This window comes from Penaeus monodon, chromosome 20 (assembly GCF_015228065.2).
Source record: "Penaeus monodon isolate SGIC_2016 chromosome 20, NSTDA_Pmon_1, whole genome shotgun sequence".
Lineage (NCBI taxonomy): Eukaryota > Metazoa > Arthropoda > Malacostraca > Decapoda > Penaeidae > Penaeus > Penaeus monodon.
This window is the reverse complement of record NC_051405.1, coordinates 20,709,147-20,709,523: the sequence shown is the minus strand read 5'-3', so window position 1 is coordinate 20,709,523 and position 377 is coordinate 20,709,147. Positions and strand designations below refer to the sequence as shown.

General features: G+C 52.3%; 1 protein-coding gene across 1 annotated transcript in view; it reads right to left on the bottom strand.

Moving 5' to 3' along the window:
• The window catches only part of LOC119585695 (innexin inx2-like), a gene marked incomplete at its 5' end in the record, with an annotated part of 10,302 nt that overhangs the window by 5,235 nt on the left and 4,690 nt on the right, over positions 1–377 (bottom strand). Inside the window, 1 exon segment of the mRNA XM_037934370.1 lies at positions 89–262. Within this exon segment, the coding sequence (XP_037790298.1) occupies positions 89–252 (164 nt within the window).

Sequence of the window (377 nt, the reverse complement as noted above, 5' to 3'; positions counted from 1 at the left end):
AACTCTCTTCCAAATCACCAACAAAATACACGCAATACTACCATACAAAAATACAAACCAGGACAAGTAGCAGAGAGAGGAATCTTACCACGAGTACCACACGGTCAGGAACATCCCCATGAGCAAGCAGAAGGTCCACCTGTAGTGCATTCTTAGGACGAGCCCATCGCAGGACGCCGCGCAGATCTGGTTGGCGCGACTCTTGAAAAGGTGCAAGACGTTGCCGAAGATAGCGCGGAGGTCGACGGGCATCTTGGCGGTTCTGGCGGAGGGAAGGAGGGAGAGGGGGGTTTAAATAAAGGCGTTTGGAAGAAGCGTGAAAGACGTGGGGGAGAAAAGGAGGGTAAGAATTGGGTGTGGGTGTGTGAATAGGGGGA